This window comes from Pantherophis guttatus, chromosome 11 (assembly GCF_059756535.1).
Source record: "Pantherophis guttatus breed Tessera chromosome 11, ASM5975653v1, whole genome shotgun sequence".
NCBI classification, from domain to species: Eukaryota; Metazoa; Chordata; class Lepidosauria; order Squamata; family Colubridae; genus Pantherophis; species Pantherophis guttatus.
In genome coordinates this window covers 18,350,275-18,374,765 of record NC_142073.1, presented here as the reverse complement: position 1 = coordinate 18,374,765, position 24,491 = coordinate 18,350,275, and the positions used below count along the sequence as shown (strand labels likewise).

Sequence of the window (24,491 nt, the reverse complement as noted above, 5' to 3'; positions counted from 1 at the left end):
TCCCTGTCATGCCCACCAAGCCACGCCCACCAAATCATGCCCACAGAACGGGTAATAAAATTTTTTGAATCCCATCACTGCTTTAAAGGCATACATCAATGTAAAAACAAGTTAAAAACAGAACTAAAAATAGAGTTAAAAACAAAATTAAAAAGAAAGTTAAAGGTTAAAAATGATTGAGCTGGAGGAGAGAGCACTCAAGCCACCAAAATTGTATAGGATTCTTAGATCTCCATGTTAATTAGCAGAACCAGGTTTTAATGCACTTTGAGAAGGGCCGAAGGCAATGGCAGAGAAGGCTCTCTTCCTAGATTTCACCAGTCAAAAAAATTTTAATTGATGGAGTCTTCAACATAGGTTCCTCTGCCAGATTGGGTAGGATGGGTTGATGTCACTTAAATATCTATCAGGATTTGTGGGAATCGCAAACCCTCTTTAGATACTGGAAGGCGGAGGGAAATTGAATAGCCCTGGCAGAGACACTGTTCATATCACTCATTTGGCTTCTATCAGATGACACTTCTAATTCGTACGGCACTAGTGAAAGAAAAAGAATGCAAATAGGGCCACTCCTTTTTGGTATAAAACTTACCAAGTAACAAACAGTAACTGCAGGTGATATATAAATGTCAATCCCTAGATTTAAGTCCAATTCTGCTGCTTTCATTTAAATGTCACATTTCCTCTGGGTATGTTTTTCTGCTCGTTGTTTGGTTGGGTTGGTAACAATGTCTTCGCATAACTCAGTCTTGGATTATAATAAAATGTTTCTCTATCTGTCCTTTTATGCAATATTCCCCATTTCACCCTGCCCGTTAAAAAAAAAAAAAAAACTGTTGCAATCATGTTGTCCCCTCTAGTCAAAACACAAGTGTTGGCCTTACATATTGCTGCAGAGAAATGTGGGATATGCATTGGCATGTATCTGCCAGCTTATCTGCCATGCTGTTTCTCAGATAAGGATCTGCCTTATCTGTGAGAATTTCTTACACATTTTGCTTTGATTTAAGATTTGGAAACAGCAGAGGATATTCCTGGTTTCTATTACTTTCGGTTATGCAACTTTTCTCCTTGGCTGCTCCCTTTTCTTGATCCACAAGGAATTCCATTCTGGCACCTTTCCTTGGTTTTTAATGGAATCAGAAGACCATCGAGTAAATTATTTATTTATTGGAAACTATTTATTCTATTTACAAGTTCAAAGGTAGTCTATTTATACAGTCAATACGTGATGGAGTTGGACTACAGGAAGTTTCTGGGGTTCCTCTGATATGTACTCAGAGGACACTGTTCCATAATATGTCGCACTGTCTTCTTGGGAGCACCACAGCTACTTTCCGAAGAGGAGATCTTCCCTGTTGTGACCAAGGCCCAAGTAGTGATTACCAAACACAGTTCAGTCCTCAACAAACTTATTTTATTAAAACAGCTGAGAATTAATCCATTCTCAGCTTAGTCCAAAACAAAATTCTTAATAACCAGTCCGTCAGCCTTATCGCCAATCTTTGATGTCTTTGGCAACCTGCCAAAGGCTTTTCTTGCCAAAAACCCCACAAAGTTCAAGAGATGCTGACAAGAAGCATGGGAATCAACGTTGCTTTTCTACAAAGAACCCAATGGCTCGTTGCTGCTCTTTTAAGCCTTATGGGAGTGGCCAATCATCTTCTGGCCTTACTCCTGAGTTGTCCTCTTTTCTTCAGCTGCTCTTGCCTTCTGGCAGCTCTTCGCATGCGTGCACTAGGAACAGGCTCTTCCTGTTCCTCTGCCTCTCTGCTATCCGCCTCTGGAGGCTCCAGAGTTCTGCATCGCTCCCAGATGGACCTGGCCCCAGCTCTGCTTCTGATGCAGAGTCCTTGTCCGGGCCTTCCCCTGACTCCAGGACTGGCCCATTGTCCTCCCCAGCCTCCTCACTGTCTGACTCCGCTGCCAGGTCTGCAGGCTGCTGGCGGACCACAACACTCCCCCATTTATGGAGGAGACTAATGCCATGTTGAGTCCTGTTCCTATTGAGGATTGAACAGGTCTTACAGGGTACTGTCAGGGTTCTGACCGATGCCCTAATTAAATCATGAGCCCCGAGCCAAACTTCAAAAGAAATTCAGTTATTTATTATGAGCTTCATGTCAGCACGTTCCAAGTGAAGCCAACTCTGACCTCACTTAATTTACATCCTGGCTCTGACCCTGTTTCCCCCCTCCCCCCAAAGTTGTGTCATCAGTCACATTCTCCAACAAAGCAATTTTGCGGATTGTAGAGATCACTCCCCTTTGCCCTCTGTGGGTAACCGTGGAGATGGCCTTGACAGAGAGATGGCTGGAATGTGCTTTTGTTTTGACTGAAGTGCTCCCTCGCTGCAGCTGCAAGGGAGCTGCAGCTGCAAGCCTATGGCAACTCGAGAGCAGGCCAGGGATGCTTTGCGAGTTGACAGGTAGATTGATTCTTTTCGGTTCAGCTGTAAAGCAGAGTACATTGCAACATTCTGGAGGAGGAGTAGAGGACTATTCTTGCCTCCAGACCTGAAGCAGATTAAAGTTGCTATCTAGTAAGTTTCTGGCTGTTCTAATAGGTGAATGTCTGGAGCAAAGCCTGCAGTTTATAGCATTAGTGATATCTGAAATTGATTGGCAGGTGGACATTACTAATTATTTTCTTATAATTTTACATAATAGCTTATAATAATATTTCATATAATATTATCTCATAATAAAAAATAATATAATTATTTTCACCATTCAGTAAAAGACAGGATCTTCACATAGGATCGTTGGTCCCCTTTTCAATCCCCTGAACCCCCAAAAAAGCACAGGAATAGAATGCCAAGAGAAGACTTTTTACCAGTCTGTCCAGCATATCATCATAATCATGAATATTAGAATGGACAGCTAACCTTCAGATACATTCTCGGCATGACATAAGGAGAATTAGATGACTGGAAGTGAATTAATTTGGTCCTAAACAAGACAGTGCCTATTTGGCACTAAATGTAATCTCCCAGAATTAATTAGCTAGGACAATTAACAATTCAACCACATGCTTACCTTCCCTCTTGGGGCCCTATTAAGTATGAAGGGTGATTTGCAAAAAGTATATAAATATCAGAGTTCAACTCTGAGAGGTTTAGTGAAATTCTCTTCTCCTTTTGGAAGGTATTTGAGAAACAAACAAAAATCTTCTAATATACAGGTAGGAAAAAAAGGCACACGAGAATTGTTCTGTACCACACTTATTAAGTATTATCATTCTAGTTTTCTCCAGGGAAGCATCACACAGGCATGCCAAGTGATTCAGTTCCATCAAATTCTCCCAGTTTGCTTTAAGAAAATCCTCATCTGCTTTGCTAGTCCAATCCTTATTCATCATAGATATCTCTGGATGCAACTTCCCCAACTTTTAAATATATATTTTTTGTCCTCAGCTTTTGAACCAAAAAGGATTTTGACTTGGATGCTGGCAAACTCTGTGAGTTATGTGCCTAGTCATGGCAGAATATTTCATTTTGGTGAACCACTCTGCATAAAGGCAGTAGGATTTTTGCTTAAAAGGAAGATTTACCGTTATCCATTTTTATTAGTTGCTTCGAACATTTTCTATTTACAAATACTCCCATCCTGTGGAGGAAAAACAAGAAAGAGGCTTATGAAAATGAAAAATAATTCCTTCTTTCCCTTAATCCAATAGGTTAGCGCAGTGATGGCGAACCTTTTTCTGGTTGCGTGCTGGAAATGTGTGTGCATGAGCATGCCAGCACCCATAATGCAATGTGAACCCCCCCACATGTGCACGCGCACATGACCCCCATACTCCCCCCACGCATGTACCCCACATTGCGCATGCCCCCCGCACATGTGCTTTACCTCCCCCCCCGTGCCCCGTTTTGGGCCTGGAAAGTCATTATTCTGAGGCAGGGCTGTTTGGCCCAACTGATTCTTGTTGTGTCTGTATGCAGTGGGCTTTCTGGTAAGCGGGTGAGACTGCGCGGTTACCACAGTGGCTTGTAAAGCTCAGGCTAAGCCTGTGGGCCGCCAGGTCTGGAGCCGGCAGCAGCTTCTTCCTGTCACTCAGCCCTTGCCTTGGGGTAACTTTTTCTAAATTCAGCCCTGAAAGTTAGTGGAGTCTTCCACTCTGCATGTGCTCAGAGGCAGTCTGCAGTCCTCTGGATCCAAGTCTTGGCGTTGTAAGAAAAGCAAATTTTCGAAAGGAGCAGATTGATTTGGGGGCGAGAGGGCAGCAGCAGCAAGGATGGGCAGGGCGGGGCTTCCCTGTCACCCCACCCGAGTGGGCTTCTGGCATAGCCCCAGGCCTCCTGGGGGGAGGGAAGGAAGCCTCGGCCTGCTGCTCCCGGACACTAACCGTTAGCGCATGAGATGTTTGATTAGTAATCAGACAAGCTATTTGAGATGCAAACAGCTAACAATGAATTTTACTTACTATATCAAAACACCTGGGATACAAATAGCTAGCAATTATCTCTATTTTTCCGCACTTCTGATCTATGTAACCCTTTTAGGAGTTGATGATTCATTTGTGATGGAGGATAGGGATTAGCACAGAAAATGCAAAAGAAAAAAGAAAATTAAAGTAAAAGATAATGGAGAAAATAATAGTGTGTTAGCCCTAGAGCTATAGTTGAGGTTTCTTCCTTACAAAATAATAATAATAATAATGACAATTTCAGAATCTAGGGGTCATTAGCATAATTATTATGAATGAGAAATGTTTCACGGTGGAAACATGCATTTAAATAGAAGTTTTTAAAATTTGGGTGTTTTATTCCCAACCACCATTAACTTACAAAGCACTTGACCTCATAGTCCGTCAGATGTTGCAAAGAATATGAAGAAAAAGTGTCCAATTCACATTTGCAAAAAGATGTTGTGCTTAAGTCTGGGTTGCTTAGGGAATTCATTGAAAGTACCACTTTAGCAGGGATGCCTACATTTCAGAGGTGGGTTTCAGCAGGTTCTGACCAGTTCTGGAGAACTGATAGAGGAAATTCTGAGTAGTTCGGAGAACCGGTAAATACCACTTCTGATTGGCCCCACCCCCATCTATTCTCTGCCTCTCGAGTCCCAGCTGATCGGAAGGAAATGGGGATTTTACAGTAACTTTCCCCTAGAGTGGGGTGGGAATGGAGATTTTACAGTATCCTTCCCCTGGAGTGGTGTGGGAATGGGGATTTTACAGTATCATTCCCCTGGAGTGGGATGGGAATGGAGATTTTACAGTATCCTTCCCCTGGAATGGGGATTTTACAGTATCCTTCCTCTGGAGTGGGGTGGGAATGGGGATTTTACAGTATCTTTCCTCTGCCATGCCCACCAAACCATGCCCACCTAGCCACGCCCACGGAACCGGTAGTAAAAAAATTGGAATCCCACCATTGCTACATTTATCCATGCAAACGTAAGTCCAGATGTGTCTTCTGCTGAGTCTGCACAAGTCTTTCAATGAGTTCCCTGAAATCAATCTATCTATCTATCTATCTATCTATCTATCTATCTATCTATCTATCTTCCTTGGGAAAGTTGAGCCTTGCCCTTGCTCTCCATCTGGACTCTTGAACTTTGACTTGGCTCTTAATTACTTGTTATGCCTACTCGTCTGGATCTCTGGTTTTTGACTTTTCAGAACTCTGGATTAGTCTTAAACTAAACTTCTTGCTTTCTTTTGACTGTGTCCTTTGAATCCCCAACTTCCTTTTGTTTCTATCCTTTGTGAGGTGCAGTGGCGCAATGGTTAGAGTGCAGTCCTGCAGGCAGTGGTGAAATTCAATTTTTTTTACTATCAGTTCTGTAGGCGTGGCTTGGTGGGCATGGTGTGGCTTGGTGGGTGTGACTTGATGGGCGTGGCAGGATACTATAAAATCTCCATTCCCACCCCACTCCAGGGGAAGGTTACTGTAAAATCCCCATTCCCTCCCGATCAACTGGGACTCGGGAGGCAGAGAATAGATGGGGCAGGGCCAGTCAGAGGTTGTATTTACCAGTTCACCGAACTATTCAAAATTTCCACTACCGGTTCTCCAGAACTGGTCAGAACCTGCTGAAACCCACCTCTGGACTCGAGGCTTATAACTTGCTTGACTCTTTACCCAGGCTCTGCTCTGCCTGCTTTTATCTTACTCCTTTTTTGACTGAATTTTGAATTGAGTTCTCATCCGGCATGATAGATGCCGGGCACAAACCCAAGAATGACATATGATGTTTCTTTCAAGCTGAGTTCCTTATTGTTTTTACACCTGAAGACAAAATCTTGCCAGACTGAAGACGCTACTATCTGCATCTACAATATACTCTGTGAACTATTATGGAGAGACTGTTTTCACCTTCCTTCTCTCACATGTATCCTCTAGGCTGAAAGCAAAGTCTCATCTACCACATTGACTCTTTCAGAAAATATTTTGCTTGCTCCACCTTCACAACTGTCACCACATAAAAGGCACTTATTCTATTATGACATTTGCTAGGTCACTGTATTTTCTTCTCTTTAGTTGCACAGTTGCAACATCTCCCCACCATCCCAATTATAAAATAATTTATTTTTTCTATATAATACAGAAAAAGTACACTGAAATGCAAATATAATGATTGATGGATTGGATTGGATTGCTATGGCTTGCCCATCTCACATAAGGGCTTCAGGGTGGCTGACACAATGAAAATATCAAGATAATAACATTTGATAAATTGTACATTGCAGCAGTTGAAGGACTTTTAAATGACAATGTCAGGGTTCTGACGGATACCCTAATTAAATCATGAGTCTTCAGCCAAGCTTCAAAAGAAATCCAGGTATTTCTTAGGAGCTTCATGTTGGCACATTCCCAAGTGAAGCCAGCTCTGACCCTACGTAATTTATGCTCCAATTATGACCCTGTTTCCTCCCCTCCCCCCAGGGTGTGTCATCAATCACATTCACCTACGGAGCAATTTCGCGGGTTATAGAGGTCACTCTCCTTCGACTGCTGCAGGTATCTCTCGGATACTGCTTTGAGGGAGATAAGTGTGGAATGTGCCCCTGTTTTTTGCTGCTGTGCAGTTTCGCCAGTTTCCCATCCCACCTGGCCTATGGCAACTCAAGAGCAGGCCAGAGATGCTTTGCGAGTTGACAGACAAACTTTCTATCATCCTCATCTTTGGATTTCATTTTTGAAACAGAGGAAGGCTTGAGTGGACCACTCCAACTTCAAAAACATTTCTTTGTTGCCCAGAATAGCTTTGGTGATAGTGAGATAAAGAGGGGAAGAGTACATAAATTTAATAAACAAATATGAAATAAAATTTCTTTTTGCAGACCTGTAATTCTTGCTAAGAACCAAGAAGATTCATTTTCAGAGACTTAGTGGCCTAATACATGAGCAGAAATATTTTAGCGGATCAGTATGCACCTCTCTGTTGGCCAGTCACTGGAATCAAAATGAGACCCATCTCTTCTCCTATGACACCTGCGGAGTTAGGTGTGAAAAACCAGAACCACAAGTGAAGTTCCAATTAAATTGATTTATTACTATTCATGCCTATGTGAAGAAATCTGGTCAACCAATAGTTAGCATTATTTTGGCACTTAGATATTGGTCAATGGAATTAAACTGGGATTGGATTTTTGTGGCTATGTAATGATAATAATGTCAACTCGCAAAGCATCCTTGGCCTGCTCTTGAGTTGCCACAGGCAGGAGGGATGGGAAAATAGTGAAGCAGCACGGCAACCAAAAACAAAATCACATTTCAGACATATCTCTCTCAAGGCTGTCTCCCAGGGTTACCCACAGCGGCTGGAGGGAAGTGACCTCTACAACCTGTGAAATTGCTCTGATGGTGAATGTGACTAATGACACAACCTGGGGGGAGGGGGGGAAACAGGGTCAAGTTTGGGCCATAAATTACGTGGGGTCAGAGTTGGCTTCACTTAGCCTGATTTCTCTTTTGACTCCACCCCTAGGTTCTGCCACTCCTTCTCCTACAGCTGTGTGCCAATGACAATTTTCCACTTTGCAAAACAATAATAACACTACCACCACCAATAATACAGAACATAACCCTAGTGCCTGACGTAAGAAGAAACTGCAAGTTAGCATGGAAAAAAATCATCTCTGAAGATTTTTGGGAGACGCAGAAGCACTATTGCATGGTGGCACATTTTGGGCATTTGTGTGTGCGCACGCGCGTGTGTGCGCAGTTCATTTCACCAAAAGAGCTGCTGTGCACCTGCATCTCTATTTTTAGCAATATCTGTCAAGTTATTATCAAGAATACAAGGGGAAAAAAAGCTGGGAAGAGAATGGGCTTTGCCTTACCTGAAAGCCCTTTCTGATTGCGGTGGGTCCGGTGGTCCTCTTCCAGGGGAGTGCTCTTCCGATGACGTCGGATCGGGTCTGCTAGCTGAGAAGCTCCTCCCTTCCTGTAGCCTCCCAGCTTTCTGATGAGATTCGATTTGTAGCAGACCTACACGGTGAGCTGCAAGAAAGGAAACAGGACACCAGAACCCCGCCGAATCGGCCCTGGGCATAACAGGGCGGGGCGGACCACCGGACCCACCGCAATCAGAAAGGGCTTTCAGGTAAGGCAAAGCCCATTCTCATTGAACGTGGGTCCGGTGGTCCTCTTCCATGGGACATACCAAAGCGTGAAACTATAGGGAGGGAGTTGCCCTGGCCGATGAGGAGGTCCGCTGGAGGACCTGTTGGAGTACCCTACGCCCAAATGCTGCATCCGCAGATGCAAACTGGTCTAGTCGATAATGCCTAATGAACGGGGTAGGGGACGACCAGGCCGCAGCCCGGCAGATTTCCTCCAAGGAGGCTTGGGTGGCCCAGGCGGCCGAAGTGGCCGCACTGTGGGTGGAATGGGCCGTGATCCTGGGTGGAACTGGCAAGGCCTGGGACCCGTAAGCCGTGGCTATGGTGGCCCTAATCCAACGCCCCACTGTAATGGATGAGACTTTTTGGCCCATACTAGATGGCTGGAAGGAGACTAGAAGGGATTCTGATCTCCGAAAGTCAGATGTCCGATGGATGTAGATCCGAAGGGCTCTCCTCACATCCAGGGAGTGCCAGGCTCGTTCTAAGGGCAGGCTAGGACGTGGACAAAAATTTGGAAGGACTAGTTCCTGTGCCCTGTGGTAAGGGGAATTCACCTTAGGGAGGAACGTGGGGTCCAACCTAAGTACCACCCGGTCAGGATGAAAAACGCAGAGATCAGCCCTGATGGAGAGGGCTGCCAACTCTGAAATCCGCCTGGCCGAGGTTATGGCCAGTAGGAAGGCGACCTTATAAGACAGGAAACGTAGGCCCACTGACCTTAGGGGCTCGAAGGGAGCCTTCGTGAGGGCGTCTAGCACTAAGGGCAAATCCCAGGAGGGATATCTGTGGATAGACCCCGGGCGAAGGTTGGAAGCCCCCCTGAGGAAGAGGCGGATGAGGGAACGACTCGAGAGGGAATGTCTAGAACCGCAACACAAAATGGTGGATAGGGCGGAGACCTGCCGACGGAGCGTGTTAGGGGCCAGGCCTGCCTCAAAGCCGTCCTGCAGAAACACCAGTACCTGTACCGTGGAGGCCGACGTAGGGACGATGGAGCGGTGGTTGCACCATGACACAAAGGAGCGCCAGGTGGAGTCGTAAATCCGTGTTGTTGACAGGCGTCGAGCCGCTTGGATAGTGTTGGCGACCCGAGAAGGAATCTTGGACTTCTTCAGCAAGCTCCGCTCAACCGCCAGGCGGTTAGCTGAAGCCACGCCGGATCCGGGTGCAGTAACGGCCCTTGACGAAGAGTCACTTTGTCTCGAGGAAGACGCCAGGGATGACGGACGGACAGGGCTTGGAGGTCCGCAAACCATGGCCGACGGGGCCAGAACGGGGCAATCAACAGGAGCTCCGCCCGGAGGAACAGCATCTTTCTGATGACTTTGGGAATGAGAGGCAGAGGCGGAAAGGCATAGAGGAGGCCGGCCGGCCAGCTGCTGTGTATTGCGTCCACTGCCTCCGCCCCCGGCTCCGGGTAGCGAGAGAAGAATCTCTCTGTCTGGCGATTGGCCCGAGTGGCGAACAGATCCACCACCGGGAGGCCCAGGCGGTCGGTGATCATCCGAAACAGGCCCGGGTCGAGGGCCCACTCCCCTTGGTCCACTGACTCCCGGCTGAGCCAGTCCGCCTGGGTGTTCGTCACGCCCGATATGTGAGATGCCCGGAGGGACCTCAGGTGAGACTCCGCCCAGGCTCCCAGACTCTCGGCCTCCTGCATGAGGTGGCGAGACCGGGTCCCCCCCAGGCGGTTTACATGAGCCTTGGCGGCTACGTTGTCCGTCCGTACCAATACGTGTTTGTCTGACACCTGATCCTGGAAGATCCGAAGGGCCAGGTGGATGGCCCGAAGTTCCAACCAGTTTATATTGTGTGTCAGATCTGACTGGGACCAGCGCCCCTGGGCCATGGACGAGGACAGGTGGGCCCCCCAGCCCAGGAGACTGGCATCTGTAGTCAGAATAAGGAATTGGGACACCCTGAACTCCCTCCCCTTGAGGACTGCTGCTGAAGACCACCACTGGAGGGAGAGGAGAACTTTGTGGGGAAGGAGGACCTTGCGGTCGGAAGTCCCTAGATGACGTTTTTGGAACGGGATCAGAAACCACTGCAGATCCCTGCAGTGGAGACGCGCCCAAGGGATGATCCCGATGCAGGAGACCATCTTTCCCAGGAGCTTGGACAGGGCTGCCAGGGAGACTGGTCTCCCTGACGACACTGACCTGACCAGTGACCGCAGGCTGGACAGGCGGTCCTGGGAAAGATAAACCTTGCCTTCCACCGAATCTATGATGGCTCCCAGGTGCTGTATGCGAGTCGTGGGTATCAAATGGCTCTTGGCCATGTTGACGGAAAACCCGTGGCTCTCCAGGACCTGGAGGGTGGTGTCCAAGTCCTGGCGCGCTAGATCCTCCGAAGTCGACTGGACGAGGAGATCGTCCAGATAGGCCTGGATCCTTACTGGAAGAGTCCGGAGGTAGCCCACTAGTGCGGCCATGATTTTTGTAAAAACTCGGGGGGGCCGAGGATAGGCCGAATGGGAGGGCTCGATATTGATAATGACGACCCGCATAACAGAAGCGGAGGAACTGCCTGAAGGCCGTGTGGACTGGAACGTGGAGGTAAGCCTCCGTCAGATCTATTGAGGACAGATGGTCCCCGGGCCTGATACCCTCCAAGATGGAGCTGAGGGACTGCATTTTGAACCGACGGTATCGGATCCGTCGGTTCAGGGATTTGAGGTCTAGAATTGCCCTCCAACCCCCCGACGACTTCTGGATGACGAACAGGCGGGAGTAAAAGCCTTGTCCGCGCAGCTCCTGAGGTACCGGTTCGATGGCCTGAATCTCGAGAAGATGTTGAATGGCCGATACCATCAGGAGCCGACGAGCCCGATCCCGAGAGAAAGGGCATTTGAGAAATCGGGTCGGGGGGTGTGGAGAGAAATTCGAGGGAGAGGCCCACCCTGACAGTCTCCCTGACCCAGGTGTCCGAGGATGTGGCCTCCCATTGGCTGGCAAACAGGGCCAGGCGGCCTCCGATGGGAAGGCTGGACGAACCGTCAGCGGGATCTGCGGGCGGAGCGCCCACGATCCCCACGGAAGGGGCGCCTAGATTGGCCCCGCTGAGATTGGAACCCCTGACGCTCGGAGGGGCGGAATTGTCTGGATGGAAAGGACCTCTGACCTTGTCGAGGGAAGGAGAATCCTTCTGGCCCTCGAAAGGGACGAAAGGAGGAGGAGGAGGAAGAGGGGAGGAATCTTTGTCCCGACCTACGAGACATGGAAGGTAAGTATTTACGCTTGTCCCTAGATTCTGCTAGGAGAGGTTCCAATGGAGCCCCGAATAGGAAGGGGCCTTCAAACGGGGATGTCGCCAGACGCCATTTAGATTTGGCGTCTGCCTGCCATTGTCTGAGCCAGGAAAGTCTACGGGCCGTGATAGTTGCCCCAATGGCCTTGGCCGTGAACCTGGATGAATTCAAGGTGGCGTCGGCCGAAAACTCTAAAGCTGCCAGTACCTTAGTAATGTCCTGCTGAGAGCGTAAGTCAGACACTGGAAGACGTTCCTGCAGTTGCTTGAGCCAAAGAATGGACGCTCGGTTAAAGAAGGAAGCAGCCATTGAGGATCTGACGGCCCATGCAGAAGCCTGGTGAGACTTGACCAACACGTGTTCCAGACGGCGTTCCTCCGGCCGGAGGTTCTTCTCTGGAGGGCCCGCAGTATACGAAGAGGTCGAAAGGGCGGCAACCGGAGCATCCACCGAGGGCACCTGCAGAAGGGAGGAAAACTCCGGGGCCATATTATAAATGCGCTTGTCCAACGCATTGGGTCTAGGCCCCGAAGCAGGGGCAAGCCATTGCTTAGTGAGGACATCCCGGAACAATTTGGGGCCTGGGATCTCTTCGGTTTCAATGAGAGGTTCCTCAAACAGAGGCACTGAAGAAGTCCCCTCCCCAGCCGGATTAGGGCGGGGTGTTCCTAAACCAGTCGTTAACTTAGCTTTGTGCAATAAGGACCTGAACAATTGGGGTTTGAATAGGCCTATGAAAGAAGGTTGGTCTGGGGTTAAGTCTTCATCATCAGACAACTCAGTGTCCTTAACCTCCTCACCGGTGAGAGAACCTTGGACAGAAGAAGCTGATGAATGAGCTCTGGCAGGGGGTTGAACCCTATCTGACATAAGACCTGAACCTTCCACATCTATGTGAGAGGGTGAATCAGAAACCCATGAGGCTGTTCTGCGCTGTCTGTCGGCCTGAATGCCTTGCTGAATGGCCTGATGGATATAAGCCACCAAATCTGGGGAAATTACAGGCCCCTGCCCTTGGTTATCAGAACTCTGCAGGACTGGGGAAGGAGAAACCCTGCCCCCCCCGGGGATTGAGCCCTAGAGGGCTCTTCTTCTTGATTCCCAAAGAGAGATTCATTAACTTGTTGCTGTGGCTGAACAGAAGCCCCATCCCCATCCGGGGATAAGGCTGGAGGCAAGGCCTGGGCAATGGGTTCAGGTCTCACAGGAGAGGAGGCCCGAGCAGGGATAGAGGCTGAGGCCTCAGCTTCCTTAATAGAGGCCTCCTTGAGGGCCTTTTGTATTGAACGTTCAATTGCCTGGTGCAGCCTCATCTCCTCCCTTGATCTAGAATCAGAAGATTTGGAGGAGGATTTTTTTGTCTTTTTTGTAGGAACCTCAGCTGAAGTTCCAGGTTGGTCCAAAGAAGGGCCCTGTCTCTTAGTCTTAGACTGTCTGGTGGGAGCCATTGTAGAAAGAGGCCCAGACCTCGCAGAAATGCAAAATGGTGGAGGGAGCAGAAAGGCCAAAATGGCGGCTGCCACGAGGTGAGCAGGGATCCCTGGAGAGGCCTAGGAAGGCTGCAAGCCGTCTGCCAAAGAAAGGGCAAATAGAACAATTAATCCAGGAGGGGAGGATGATCCTTAGTTAATCCCCCCCCCCCCCCGCAGGGAGAAACTTACTTTGGCAGCAATGAGTTCCAATTAGACTGTGCTGTCTCCTTTGCAATTCCCTCCAGGCGCGTGGGCGAAAGCCCAGGGGGCGCCAAATCGCTGCTGAACAGGCAGGAAAAATCGCCCTGCCTGCAGTCCTGCCGGAGCTGAAAGGAGAGCCGGAGGAGAATGGGGCGATTAGGCCCGAGGGAAAGGCTCCCAGCTCCTGTGCCTTCCGGCGCGATGCAGCCCAATGGAGCAGTGGAGGCTCCGCCTTCCCCGCCCCTTCTGAAGCCGGTGCGGCGGCGGGGAAGCAACCACCTAATCCCTGCCTGAGGGCTGCTGCAGCGGCATAGGGAGTTTAACCCCTCTCGCTGCCAGAGAAATCTCCACCTCGAGGGAGCTTAACTCACCTCGATCAGTCCTCAGTGGCCTCGGGACGAAACCTTGCTCGCTGGGAATTATTCCCCCCCCCCGGGGGAATCAGGCAGGCAACAATTTAGAAGTCCAATTAGCTGGAAGGCAGAGATCAATTTAGAATATCCAATTAGAGTTATAATACTTCCAAAGTTATGGAGCAGCTCAAACCGTGACTTGATCCAAATCGGATCGAGTCTGAAAGCTGGGAGGCTACAGGAAGGGAGGAGCTTCTCAGCTAGCAGACCCGATCCGACGTCATCGGAAGAGCACTCCCCTGGAAGAGGACCACCGGACCCACGTTCAATGAGAATTCTGTTGCTCTTCTTGATTGACTCAGTGCTGAAGAAGCTTCTCAGATGAGAAGGCAAATGTCTTCAAAGAAAAACCAGAAAGTCCAGTTATATAAGTTGTTGTTTAGTTGTTAAATTATGTCTAAATCTTCATGATCCCATGGACCATAGCATGCCAGGCCCTCCTGTCCACCACTGTCTCCTGGAGTTTGCCCAAATTCATGTTCATTGCATCAATGACCCTATCTAACCATCTCATGGTTATAGGAATGGGACGTGGTGGCTCAGTGGCTAAGATGCTGAGCTTGTCGACCGAAAGGTCGGCAGTCCAGCGGTTCGAATCCCTAGTGCCGCGTAACGGGGTGCAGCTCCTGTTACTTGTCCCAGCTTCTGCCAACCTAGTAGTTTGAAAGCACATAAAAAATGCAGGTAGAAAAATGGGGACCACCTTTGGTGGGAAGGTAACAGCGTTCCATGCGCCTTTGGCATTTAGTCATGCCGGCCACATGACCACGGAGACATCTTCGGACAGTGCTGGCTCTTTGGCTTTGAAACAGAGATGAGCACCGCCCCCTAGAGTCAGGAATGACTAGCACATATGTGCGAGGGGAACCTTTACCTTTACCTTAACCATCTCATCTTCTGCCATCCCCTTCTCCTTTTGCCTTCCATCTTTCCCAACACGAGGGTCTTTTCCAGTGAGCCCTCTCTTCTCATTAGGTGATCAAAGTATTTGAGCTTCAGCTTCAGGATCTCTCCTTCCAAAGAACAGTTAGGGTTGATTTCCTTTAGGAAAAGTATATAAATAGGGTTGATTTAAAATGTTTATCCTTTCCGTTTCCTTTCTTTTGCATCACTATCAGTTTTGAAAAACTCTGTAGGTTTCTATAGCTCCAAGCAGATTTTTCTCTCGCAGTGTATAGATTTCCAAATGTTATAAAATATACTGTAACTCCCATCAGCATGGAAAATGTGTTCTAGCAATATACAAATGAAAGTTATAGGCTAGGTATGATTTTATTTTCTATAGGAAAATCACTTGATATATTTACATTGACCATGTTGCTGGGTTCACCCAACGCCCAAACACCAGGGGTGAAATCCAGCAGGTTCTAACAGGTCCTGGAGAACCGGTAGCGGAAATTTTGAGTAGTTCGGAGAACCGGCAAATACCACCTCTGGCTGGCCCCAGAGTGGGATGGGAATGGAGATTTTGCAATATCCTTCCCCTGCCACGCCCACCAAGTCACACCCACAGAACTGGTAGAGAAAAAATTTGGATTTCACCCCTGGTTAAAACTATGATTAGTTTAATGAGGTTAGTTAGAAGCTGTGTTCCGATATTATGATAAACATGGCTAGTGTTAATCTTAGGTTTCGTTATGAGGATTAGTGTGTTTTGCAAACCTATGTCTTTATTTAATTTATGGATCAAAGGAGCGTTTAGAAGTTTAGAAACTAAATTATGGATTGTATGAATCCAGCTAGCAGTCTCACACACACACACACTCAAACACACAAACATTCAAACACAACCTGAAAAGCTTCGATTTGCTATTCTAATCTTACAGGGAACTCATAGCCCAATAAATGTTTTTTTATTTATTTTGGAGAATACTGATAATATCTATCGCTCAGTTGCTGGATTGGAAAACCCAGAAGTCTAATAGAATTGCCACAAAGGAGATTTCAAATTTAAGGGGTTTAACATAGAGAGGAAGGGAAAACTGGGATTTGGTTAAGATTAGAGATAGGATGAATAGGTAATATTGATTTGGGAAAAAAAAAAGAAAAGAAAAGAAAGGGGGGGGGAAAGGAAAAATAGAGCGAATAAATACTATGGCAAAAAGGGGATATATAAATTGTGTTGAAATGACTAAAAATTTGTTTAAATTCGTGAACCGACCAATACTCTGTTTGGAAAAAATATATTGTATGTGTCTCTGTCTGTGTGTTTTAAAAAATAAAAAAAACTTTAAAAAAATATAATAGAATTGCCACTGTGCGTACTTTCACACAACTTTGGACTTAGGACCTTCTGACTGTTCGCCTCTGTTTATGTTTTTCCGCAGTGGAATTTCTGTTGTGCAATCTTGGAACAGTTGGGTCTAACAGATTGCTTTTAATATGTAAATCATGAAGGCATTATTTGTGCCCCTTGCCGTGTCTGGGAGGAAAGGAAGGAAATGCAACTCAGCTTGGGATCAGCTGTCAAAACAGCAAGATCCAGCTCCTGGGCTACCCCAGTTCCAAAGACTGTCCCTTAGGACTTGAGCCAAAAACAGTAGCAAGAATATTAATCCTCATTTAAAAAAAAAATTGCATGACATACATAGCGCAGAAGATTACTCATTAAGATTCGAGATCTCTAATAAAGGAGAATATTTGTAGCTCAGGGTTGAAATGAGAGGGCTTCAGTGCTCACTGAGCTTGGTTGTTTTCTTGCAGACGTTTCATTACCCAGATTTGGTAACATCATCAGTGCTCACAGGTTTTACCTAATTTGGGTAATGAAACGTCTGCAAGACAACAAGCAACCTCACAGAGCACCAAGCATCCCTCGTTTGGAATCTCTACCTTCTAGGCTAGAAGTTCCAATCATGCTTTCCGTTTTCTATATCCACAAATATTGTCGATGGCAAGATGAGCGGGGCAGGGGTGGGTTCTAAATTTTTTTACTACTGGTTCTGTGGGCGTGGCTTATTTTGTGGGCGTGGCTTGATGGTCATGTGACAATTATTTAGGATTTAGCAGAGGTACTGGTCTACCAGGCTTTTAACTGCTTGCAGAGCTGTACCGATCTACCGATTTATTTTTTGCAGGCACTGGTCTATTCATTTGTTTTTGCAGGCACTGATCTACTCATGTAGTTTTGCAGGCACTGGTCTACTCATTTGTTTGCTTTTAACACTGATCAGCTGTAGGGCGGCCCTTTGAAGCCCCGTGGCAAGAGTTTAAACAGTTTTTTCCCCCTCTAGCCATCAGTTGGGACTCAGGAGGCAGCAATAGATTGGGGGTGGGGCCAAATAAAAGGTAAGAATCACGCGGGGGTGGGTGGGTGGTGGGGGCATGGAGGGGCCATGGGGGGGGCAGAACCGGTTCGGTGACATCATATCATCACTGCTATCGGCTTGGGAGAACCCGCCTGAACCGGGAGGAACCCACCACTGGAGCGGGGCATAAATCTAATAAATGTATAAATAAATAAATATATGAGACCCTTGAAACGTTTGTTCCTGGGTTGCTTCACTGTCCTTTTGATGCTATTTGGCTCTCCAAGCTACTCATTCCTTCACCCCACTAAGTGTTTTGCCTAATAGAGGAAGTAATATTTTTTTTAATTAGCGGACTATTTTTATTAGTGGACTGTTAACTCTGGGAAAACAGCTAAATTCTGCACAATATTGATCACCATTAGGAAGCATTGCATTGAATTTGGCCTTATAGTCTTCCTATATCTTTTCCTTTTATGAGCCTCTGCTTATTGTATTACTTGATTACTGGATTTTATTTCTCTGGTCTATCACCCCAAGGAAATAACTAATGATTGTTCCAACCGCATCTCTATTCCTGGACCTGAAATATTGACCAATGTGGACTTCAAGGTTGCTGAATCAAAACTCTTAGAGCTCTGGATTGCATAACATATTAAGCTAAAGTTTAGGTTGCGGTAGAACATTACAGATAGTCCTTGACCTACAACCACCTATTTAGCCACTGTTCAAAGTTACAATGGCATTAAAAAAAGTGTCTTATTGTGTCTGTCATCTACACCTCTATAACTGTCTGGTTTGGTTCTGCAACCCAACAAGACAGACACGGACTTCAGAGGATAATTAGAACTGCAGAAAAAATAATGGCTACCAACCTGCCTTCCATGGAGGACCTGTATACTGCACGAGTCAAAAAGAGGGCTGTGAAAATATCTACAGACCCCTCGCATCCTGGACATAAATTGTTTCAACTCCTACTCTCAAAACAATGCTATAGACAAGTATCACCAAGTAGACACAAGGACATCCCAAATGTCATCATTCTGCTAAACAAATAATTCCCTCAGCACTGTCAAACTATTCACTAAGACTGCACTACTATTACTATTAATCTTCTCATTGTTCCTATCACCCATCTCCTCCATTTATGATTGCATGACTGTAACTTCTTGCTGTATCCTCACAATTTATATTGTTTCCTAATATGATTTGATTGCTTATTTGTACCCTATGATTATCATTAAGTGTTGTACCTTATGACTCTTGATGAGTGTATCTTGTCTTTTTATGTACAATGAGAACATATGCACCAAAGACAAATTCCTTGTGTGTCCAATCACACTTGGCCAATAAAGAATTCTATTCTATTCTATTCTATTCTATTCTATTCTATTCTATTCTATTCTATTCTATTCTATTCTATTCTATTCTATTCTATTCTATTCTATTCTATTCTATTCTATTCTATTCTATTCTATTCTATTCTATTCTATTCTAAAACTGGTCTTCACACATATACCAGTGCAGCATCCCCACAATCATGCAATCAAAATTTGGGCACTTGGAAACCAGCAAGTATTTATGATGGTTGTAGCACCTCAGGGTCTTGTGATCACCATTTGTGACCTTCCCAGCCAATTTATGATAAGTAAAGTCAACTGGGGTAAGCCAGTTTTGCTTAATGACTTTGCACAATTCACTTAACAATGGCCATGATTTTAGTTAAGAGCCATGGCAAAAGAGGTAATAAAATTGGGGTCAAGTCACTTAGCAACCACCTTGGTTAGCAATGGAAATTCTAGTTCCAACTGTGGTCACAACTCAAGGACTATCAACTTATGGCCCTCCTGTCTTGGTGTTCAGGTTCCATGATCAACAAGCAACATTGGGCAATTTGTATTTGTATTTATTAGTTTGTCAAACATGTACAAGATAGCAGGTATAAATATAAACATGGATATGAATGAAAGAAATGAATACAAATAAATGGGGACAGTAAGACAGGAATGGTAGGTAAGCTGGTGCACTTATGCACGCCCCCTTTATGGATATCTTAGGAATGGGGTGAGGTCCATAGTTACACAGTTTAAGATTGAAGCTGTGAGGGTTAGAGGATGTAACAACTGACTCAGGTAGAGTATTCCAGGCGTTGACCACTCTATAGTTGAAGTCTTATTTTCTGCAATCGAGTTTGGAGCACTTTACCTTGAGTTTCTACTGATTGTTTGTCTGTGTATTATTGAGGTTGAAGCTGAAGAAGTCGTTGACAGGTAAGACATTGTAGCAGATAATTTTGTGTACTGTGCTTAGATCGGACCGCAGGCGGCGCAGTTCCAGATTGTCCAAGCCGAAAATTTCAAGCCTGGTGGCATAAGGATTCTATTGTGAGTAGAGGAGTGGAGGACTCTTCTTGTGAAGTACCTCTGGACCCGCTCAATCATGTTAATGTCCGATATTCAGTGTGGATTCCAGGCAGATGAGCTGTATTCGAGAATTGGTCTGGCAAAGGTTTTGTATGCCCTAGTTAGCAATACAATGTTACTGGAGAAGAAGCTTCGCAAAATTAGGTTAACAGCTCTTAATGCCTTTTTGGCAATGCTGTTACAGTGGGCTCTGGGGCTTAGATCATTTGAGATGAGTACTAATTTCCTTGTGAAGAAAGAATTTGAAGACTCATATTATTGTGCCTTTCGATCCAGCACACTCCTCCCTGCCTTCTTCTTTGTCTTGAATGGTTTCAATTCCTTTAAAAAAAACCGACGATGACTTGTTCTGGACACAGATGGATGTGTTTTGCATGCTCTTCAGGCATTTGCCCAGCACATTGGCGCACCTCTCAACTTTTCTTGGTGGGCACACTTTCAAGGAAGAAAATGCAGAGTAGATAGCTGGGCCTGTCATCTTTCTCCCTCTAATTAGGCAAAAACTTAAACAGGGTTGACCAGACTTTAATAAAGCTTCTGTCATCATAGCTTCATATGGAAATGAGTCTTCCAAGTCAAATCCAATCTAATTATAACTCGTTTCTTCTTAAGGGGATCTGATATTTCGTTTGTTCTAGAAAGTGTTTTTCTTAGACCTATATCTCATTCATTTCCATAAAGCTGGGTTGAAACCATTTTTGGTCAGAAAAACAGGGCTGAGAAAAAAAAATCAAAATCAAAAAGTCTTCTGAGGATTTTTTTTATTTTTTATTTTGCCCTTTCTCCTTCTGTTCATTGTGGAGCATGGGGAGGGACATCCTTAAAACTGCTTTTGATTTTCTTTGATTTAAAGGAGAATACATTTTTGTGTGTATGTGTACATGCATATGCACACACAAACTCACAAGGGTTGGCTAGTGAGTTCTTAAAATGTGTTTAATTAGCAGGGCCAAAATGTCAGTGTGAAACATATAATTATCTCTCCACTCTCCACCTGCCCATATTTTCAATGCTCTGTCTGAATAGAATAGAATAGAATAGAATAGAATAGAATAGAATAGAATAGAATAGAATAGAATAGAATAGAATAGAATAGAACAGAATAGAATAGAATAGAATAGAATAGAATAGAATAGAATTCTTTATTGGCCAAGTGTGATTGGACATACAAGGAATTTGTCTTTGGTGCATATGCTCTTAGTGTTCGTAAGGAGGATAAAATACAGTACATTCATCAAGAATAAAAAGATACAACATTTAGTGATAGTAAAGGTTACTAATAAGCTATCAAATCGTACTAGGAAACAAATAAAAACAATATAAATTAAAAGATACAAGCACATAGTTATAGTCATAAATGGGAAGAGATAGATACTAGTAAGGAAGAGAAGAATAATAGTAATACAGACTTAGTAAATTATTTGACAGTGTTGTGGGAATTAGTTGTTAAGCATCTATCTGTCTGTCTATCTATCGATCTGTCTGTCTATCATCTATCTATCTATCTATCTATCTATCTATCTATCTATCTATCTATCTATCTATCTATCATCTCTCTCTCCCCCCCTCATCCATCCATCCATCCATCCATCCATCCTCCATCCCTCGCTCCCTCCCTCCCTCCAATTAAATGCTTAAAGATGATTTACAAATGTTTAGACACCAGAAACCTATTTTTGTGAATTGTCCATAAATAAATAGTAAATAAACTTCTTAGGCAACGAAGAAACATTTAACTATAAAAAGAGGTCCAGTTTAGCAACTTTTAGTAAAGGTTGATGTGATGAGTCAAGCATGTACAGTGTCTGATTAAATCAAAACGAATGAAAACCAATTCAAAAGTGAACATGATTGGGGTTTGTATAGGTGATTACAAACACAGCGTCCAACCTTAGTTTATCATTGGGCATCTCCTCTAATTTTTAATGGCAAAAGCGATAAGAACAAAATTAGCAACTGTTCTAGAAATGTCAGCAGGCTGATCACACAACCCCTAGTTTATCATAATTGATTGTGTTAGTCTAGGAGTTGGTCTAGGTGCAATGAGGGTAAGATGTCAGATATGATACAGAGCACAGTATGATAACACATAAATAATTATTTGGTTTAATTATCTGGACAGACAGAGAGATGTTCTTGGTAAGGAATATTATAGTATCTTCTTGTCACCGCCACTGAGGACAAAGCATTGATTCACATGACCTTTGGTAAGAAATGTGGAGAATATCATACAAATATGATGAAAAGAAGATTGTGGAGATCTCCTAAGAGACGCTTTGGGTCTATCTTCTTGTACATCCAGCTATAGAACTCTATTTGAGCTCTTTCCTACTTTCCCTGGTTCACTGAGAGTATAGTTCTGTTAGACTTCAGTGAGTCAGACCAAAGTCTACAGTAGTGGCCAAAATTGTGGAAACCTTTTGGGAAAAGTGTATTTTTGAGGTTTGATGGCTAATAACACCACTTTTTTGGGGGGGTTTCAAGATAATCCTATTCCACTGCTGGAATGGCCTTGGGAATAGCCCAGACCTTAAGCCAATTGAAAATCTATGGAGCCAACTAAAAAAACTTGTTAGTCAGAAGCGACCCAGCAATAAAACCCAGTTAATAGAAGCAATCATTCAATCTTGGTTTCACATTATAGCAGCTGCAGAACCAAAAGACTTGGTTCACTCCATGGGAAGATGTTGTAAGGCCGTCATTCATGCTAAAGGTTACCCAGTATTAACTGACATGATAATTTTTGTATATCTCATTTTTTCTATGGTGATAATTTTTGTATATCTCATTTTTTCTATGTGTTTCACTTTTCTTCTTTATATTGTAACTGCTATTCTAATAGCAAATCCTTCATAAAAGTTATGGCATTACATTCTTGATTAAATTATTTTTCCATTGATATATAATTTTATGATACTACTCCCAAAAAACAGTGGTGTTATTAGCTAGTTTTAGAAAATACACTTTTCCCAAAAGTTTTCCATAATTTTGGCCATTACTGTGCTTGTTTTTCCCAATGAAGAATATGATTGTAAAAAAAAACCCTAGTCACTTGGACTAAAGGCTAGAGATTCATTTCCAAATCTTTGTTTTAACCATTATTTAATTCATCAGAGTCTCAGCAGACCCCAGCAAAGATGCTTTAACCAGACAAGTATATTCGCTATTGATCAAAGTCATGCATAGGAAGTTTCTCAGAAATATCGTAATGAGTGGCTACTATAGTAGATGGGTCTTTATATATGTCAGGCAATGCCTAGCAGAAAGCTTAAAAATTTTGGCATTAAACCTATGTATCCCAACCTTAGGAAATATGTGGGCTTCAATGTCCAGAATTCCCCAGCTAGCATGGCTGGCTGGGGAATTCTGGGAGTTGAAGTCCAAATATTTTAAAGTTGCCAAGGTTGAAAAACACCCATGAAGAAGTTTGACATTGTATTTCATACGAAACTGAACTTCTTACTTACCCAGAAAGTTTTTCTTTCTGCCTCATTTTGATTTAGATGATACTGGCAAGATTTTAGTGTAAACATTTATCAATTAGCATATAAATTCTGTTAGAAATGCTTCGTTAAAACAATAAAAGAAACAACAATTCCCTATTCTCAGCAGCAAACTCCTTCAAATAAAAATCTCCATATTTAGAAGAGGGAATTCAGAAAATCTAAAGAGAAGTAAGTTGTATAATGAAAAAAAAATCTAAGTAGGGCAAGACCGTTTCCTACAGAGCTGGCTTGTGAAAGGAGGGGTTTTTTGAGCAGCTGAACTTACTACAGGAAGTAATTTTGCAGTGAAAAAAGTTCATTTGAAACTTGGCTGCCTAGCATGATAAAAAGGAAATACATCACCATGCAAAATTGCTATGCGCAGTTCGTTTACTGTAAAAGCATCAATAGGGATTTTTTTTTCAAGGCACTGTTTCATTTTTGGGACTGGAACTTAGCCAGCATGATTTCCAGAAATGCAAAGCCTGACAGGATGAGTGCTATAGTCACCTCCTCTACGGCACCTCCCCATTTGCCAAAAATAGCACTTCTAGATGTCTCGGTCTGAGAAGAAGCTCGGTGGGATTTCCTTTGGAGTAAATATAAAAAACGATGCAGAAAGATGCAGTAATTCCATTGGTGTAACTATCAATAACAGCAGATAAATATTCCTCCCAAGACTCTGTGATGTTGAGAAAGGGGATTAAACGTAGCTCTGAAGTATGGAATGAAATCTATCCAATTTGCAGCAGAGATAATATGTGTCTTAGGACATAAGATAGGAGTGGGAATTGGGGACCACAGCCTGTAGTGCATTTTTTTTTTTTGAGGGTGAGGGAGTTATTTTTGGACTGCTTCAAGATTTAACTACCAAAATTCACTGACAATTTGCATGATTTAAACCATTTCAGGGTAGATGCCATCTAACAGGGCTTGGTATTATCCACCATCTCAATCTGTCTCCAACAATTTCTTGAAGATTCTCCAAAGATAGCGATGTACTTTCTTATAGCACACCCCTACCCAGGGGTGCTCCCGGTTTGGACTGGATCACCTGATCCGGTAGCGATGGTGGCGGGCGGTTCGTAGAACCGGTAGCAAAAATCCCTGTGCGCCACCCCCCCATGCCCAGCTGAGCCGCATGATCATCAGAGGCTTTTTTTTTAACTTTTAAAAGCATTTTTCTACAACCTCTTCCGACGAAAAAATGCCTTTAAAAGTTAAAAAAAAAAAGCCTCTGATGATCGCGCGGCTCAGCTGGGATCGTCAGAGGCTTTTCAAAGCATTTTTTTCTGCAACCTCTTGGCTGAAGAGGTGGTTAAAAAATGCTTTGAAAAGTCTCTGACGATCCCAGCTGAGTTGCCCGATTGGCAGAGAGGTATTTTTTTTTAAAATACGGTAAGTACCCGGCTTAGG

General features: G+C 44.5%; 1 protein-coding gene and 1 long non-coding RNA gene across 2 annotated transcripts; both read right to left on the bottom strand.

Moving 5' to 3' along the window:
- Nucleotides 1-1,226: 1,226 nt before the first annotated feature.
- LOC148112293 (uncharacterized) lies at nucleotides 1,227-23,255 on the bottom strand. Its single transcript, XR_015729608.1, has 3 exons — nucleotides 23,058-23,255; nucleotides 14,800-14,960; nucleotides 1,227-3,608 (listed from the first exon to the last, which is right to left on the bottom strand). It is a non-coding gene; the product is annotated as an uncharacterized LOC148112293 (long non-coding RNA).
- On the bottom strand, nucleotides 8,296-14,129 carry LOC148112294 (uncharacterized). The gene is made up of 2 exons (XM_087877119.1): nucleotides 13,495-14,129; nucleotides 8,296-13,403 (listed from the first exon to the last, which is right to left on the bottom strand). Exon 2 carries the CDS (start codon nucleotides 11,090-11,092, stop codon nucleotides 9,692-9,694), a length of 1,401 nt encoding a protein of 466 aa, XP_087733245.1. The 5' UTR covers nucleotides 11,093-13,403; nucleotides 13,495-14,129; the 3' UTR covers nucleotides 8,296-9,691.
- Nucleotides 23,256-24,491: the final 1,236 nt, after the last annotated feature.

Excerpts from the sequence above, each read along its gene's own strand:
- LOC148112294 (XM_087877119.1), bottom strand. The coding sequence starts at position 11,092 with ATGCGGGTCGTCATTATCAATATCGAGCCCTCCCATTCGGCCTATCCT.